Here is a 3,818-nt window from a genome sequence, read left to right on the forward strand (position 1 = left end):
CTCACCGTTTGCAAAAAAAGCCGGATATGAAGTTATCAAAGGCATTTACTGATCGAAGAAAAAAAACTGAAGAGAAAAAAAAAAGCCCACCAACTGCATGGTGATATCACCTGCAGGAACTCGCATGCAAAATGCCATACTGAGACATCTATCGGGTTGTTCTTCTAGGAATCGCTGTGCACGCGCATACAACTTGAACACACACATGTATACACACAATTCACTGAATGACTTGTCACTTGATGTAAAAACTGGCAAGTCTCGCACATAGTTTATTTGCATTGACACTATTTTAGATAAAACGCTGACGTATCAAATCACTTGCATTGACGCCATTTTAGATAAAAACGTCACTTGCCTCGACGCCACGTGGATTGGCATATATTTGCAAGTTAAGTAAACTTTCACTTCTGTGTTCGTATACTGCTGATACTTGTCTAGACTGTACCTTACTGCCAAGGCTGAAGACAGACTGCATCTTACCACCAAGGCTGAAGACAGACTGCATCTTACCGCCAAGGCTGAAGCGGACAGACTGCATATATCTTACCGCCAAGGCTGAAGACAGACTGCAAGGCTGAAGCGGACAGACTGCACCTTGGCCTTGCCGCCAAGGCTGAAGACAGACTGCATCTTACCGCCAAGGCTGAAGACAGACTGCACCTTACCGCCAAGGCTGAAGACAAGACTGCACCTTACTGTCAAGGCTGAAGACTGAATGCACCTTACTGCCAAGGCTGAAGATTGACTGCACCTTACCGCCAAGGCTGAAGATTGACTGCACCTTACCGCCAAGGCTGAAGATTGACTGCACCTAGGCTGAAGACTGAATGCACCTTACCGCCAAGGCTGAAGACTGACTGCACCTTACCGCCAAGGCTGAAGACTAGTGACTGCACCTTACCGCCAAAGCTGAAGACTGACTGTGGCCTTATACCGCCAAGGCTGAAGACTGACTGTGGCCTTATACCGCCAAGGCTGAAGACTGACTGTGGCCTTATACCGCCAAGGCTGAAGACTGACTGTGGCCTTATACCGCCAAGGCTGAAGACTGACTGTGGCCTTATACCGCCAAGGCTGAAGACTGACTGTGGCCTTATACCGCCAAGGCTGAAAACTGAAGTGTTCAACCATGGAGCGTAGCAGTGTTTGTCGTCACGGAGTCCTGGGTCTACTGGTGTTTCACGGTGTGGGAATCTTAATAAACATCCGGGTCGTTGCGGGCGGTGACTGCAGCTTGAAAGGCTTGCCAGGAGTCAGGATCATGGTGCACCACAAGCCAGTCGTCCCCTACATCTTTCACACCAACGCCAGCCCTGTTCAAGGACTGCATCTCGCCCTAGCTGGAGAGAACATGTTGCGAGCGACGTGGATGACTCCTACATTTCCCCGCCAGAAAGGAGTTTCATCACCGATGTGTTTTTACACAGCTGCGGAACCTGGTAAAAAACAAACAGAAGAGAAATTGAACAGACGGGAGCACATCCACAGCACAAAACACTCCGAACACAATCGCGCACGCAGAATAAGACGCGATGTCGACTTTGATGGTCGTATCAACCTGGCGGGGAGTGGAACTCGGGTCCATGGTCAATCTGGCCCAAGACGCGACGACATTGCCCACCCTGTCCACAGCGCTGATGACCATTCTCAACGAATAGCTGGCGGTCTCGTCTACAGTGACCAGCGAAAGGCCAAGACACAAGGTCAAGGGCAACGCTCCAAGAGTCACGTCCATGGCCTTGGACACTACGTGAACGGTCAGGTCCCAGCTCGTAGAGACGGCAGCCAGAGAATGCAAGGTCGAATTCATAGCCGACAAGGTCAAACTCAAAGCCGACACGGTCAGAATCATAACCAACAAATCCATGTTGGGGGTGAAATTCCCAGCTACAGACACAGGTCCCAAGCCTTCAGCTATGTCCCAAGTTCGAGAGACAAGACCCTTGGTCTCAACTCTGTGTCAAACGACAAGCACCGTCACATCAAACTCAAACATGAGTCGAAGGCAGAATCCTACAGGTACACGGCAGGAGGGTTTTCTGACACACTGCATTCCGCTCTCATCAACCTGACCGCTATTCCATGTCAGGGTCAGCTGTCCAGCACTCGGTGCACTCGCTCTTTGGCCTACCAGTGTGGCGACAGGGCTGCGGGTCTGAGCCACGCGATTCACGTGCAAGTGCAGGATAGCTCTGTGCCCCTGACAGCAGGACCACAGATCGCCATTGTGGCTGACCTCGGGTTACCCTCCGGACTGAAGACGATTAACTCTATTGCCGCTCGTATCCCTGATGCTCGTGACCAAAGTTCGGGGGTGTCCATGTTGATGCACGCGGGGGACATCGGCTACGCTGACTTCTACAACAGATCGACACATCACAACAGCTACGTGTGGGTGGACTACATGAACGGCTTGCAGAGAGTAGCCAGCAGGATCCCCTACATGGCGGCGCCGGGCAACCACGAGGCTCAGTTCAACTTCGCCGCCTACCTGCACTGGCTGCCCATGCCCTACGCACCCAGCAACTCCTCGTCCCCTTTCTGGTTCTCCTTCCGCCACCTCGGGGTGCACGTCCTGGCCTTCTCCACGGAGCACGACTTCAGCCCCCGCTCCGCGCAGCGTCGCTGGATGGAAGAGGACCTGAAACGAGCCAATGAGAACCGTGCACGCGTTCCTTGGGTGGTGGTGATGGGACACCGTCCCCTGTATTGCAGCAGCGTCATGTGCCACAAGCGGTGTCACGTCAAGGCGGCCCGCTATCGGAGTCACGTGGAGGGTTTGTTGCGCCAGCAGCGTGTGGATGTGGTGATCGCGGGCCACAACCACCAGTACGAGCGATCTTTCCCCGTGTACCAAGGCCGCGCCACACAGAGAGACTACGTCAACCCTCGCGCCCCCGTCTACATTGTCAACGGCGCTGGGGGAAACCCCGAAATCCTCGACCCCACCTTCCAGCGTGACGTAGCGTGGAGAGCGTGGTACCTGCCCTCTATGACCACTGGCTTTCTCCTCATGACGCCATCCATCACACGTCTAAGGTTTGACTACGTCAACAGCGACAGCAGCAACGTCATCGATTCTTTCACTATCGTCAGAAGTGGCTGATATCAGTTTGACCGATGATCACGTGTAGAGAATGTGTGTCACTGTGTGTCCTGGCACCCCGCTGAGCTGGCTACGCCGCACAAAAAGGAATCAACGATGGAGGAGGCAACGAATTGCCCCGGTGTAACACGAGAAAATTACTCCCACGAGATTTTTACTCTGGAGTAAAAATTTCGAACGAAAATGTTACTCCCTTTACGAAAAAAGTACTCCCCCATTACACGAGAAAATTACTCACACGACAGGTGAGTTCCAAGTAAACATTTCGTACAAAAATGTTACTCCCCTGACGAATAAATAACGAATAAATTACTTCACGATCTTGCCGCGAGGTTCCGCCTGTTACCAGCCGAAAGAATGAAGGGGCATAACCTCCCCAGAACCGCCCATTGGCTCTCAACGACAATGGCTGTGACGAAAAACGTTCCATTCTTTTCTCACGTGTTTTAAGATGACAAGCAAATTTACACCAGTGTTTTTAATCAAAATAAATCTCAAGTACTAGGGCCTATAGTTCTTGTAAAAATCATTTTAATTTCTGTATTCGCGCGAAGTTATGTTTCAAAATTTTTTTTTTTTTATAAACCTGTTACGGGTTTCTAAACTCTTTCCGGAAGTTTGAATAACCTGTATGTGAACACGAGCTTGTAATGTTCAGAACATTTAATAGAAGAATCCTTCGCATGTAGGGTGTGCATGTCTATTTGTC

At 51.0% G+C, this 3,818-nt stretch overlaps 1 protein-coding gene across 1 annotated transcript; it reads left to right on the plus strand.

Annotated features, from left to right (window-relative positions):
- The first annotated feature begins 1,132 nt into the window (after window positions 1–1,132).
- Window positions 1,133–3,320, plus strand: LOC138979153 (uncharacterized). Its single transcript, XM_070351963.1, has one exon. It carries the CDS (start codon window positions 1,133–1,135, stop codon window positions 3,107–3,109), a length of 1,977 nt encoding a protein of 658 aa, XP_070208064.1. The 3' UTR covers window positions 3,110–3,320.
- Window positions 3,321–3,818: the final 498 nt, after the last annotated feature.

This window comes from Littorina saxatilis, linkage group LG10, assembly GCF_037325665.1.
Source record: "Littorina saxatilis isolate snail1 linkage group LG10, US_GU_Lsax_2.0, whole genome shotgun sequence".
Lineage (NCBI taxonomy): Eukaryota > Metazoa > Mollusca > Gastropoda > Littorinimorpha > Littorinidae > Littorina > Littorina saxatilis.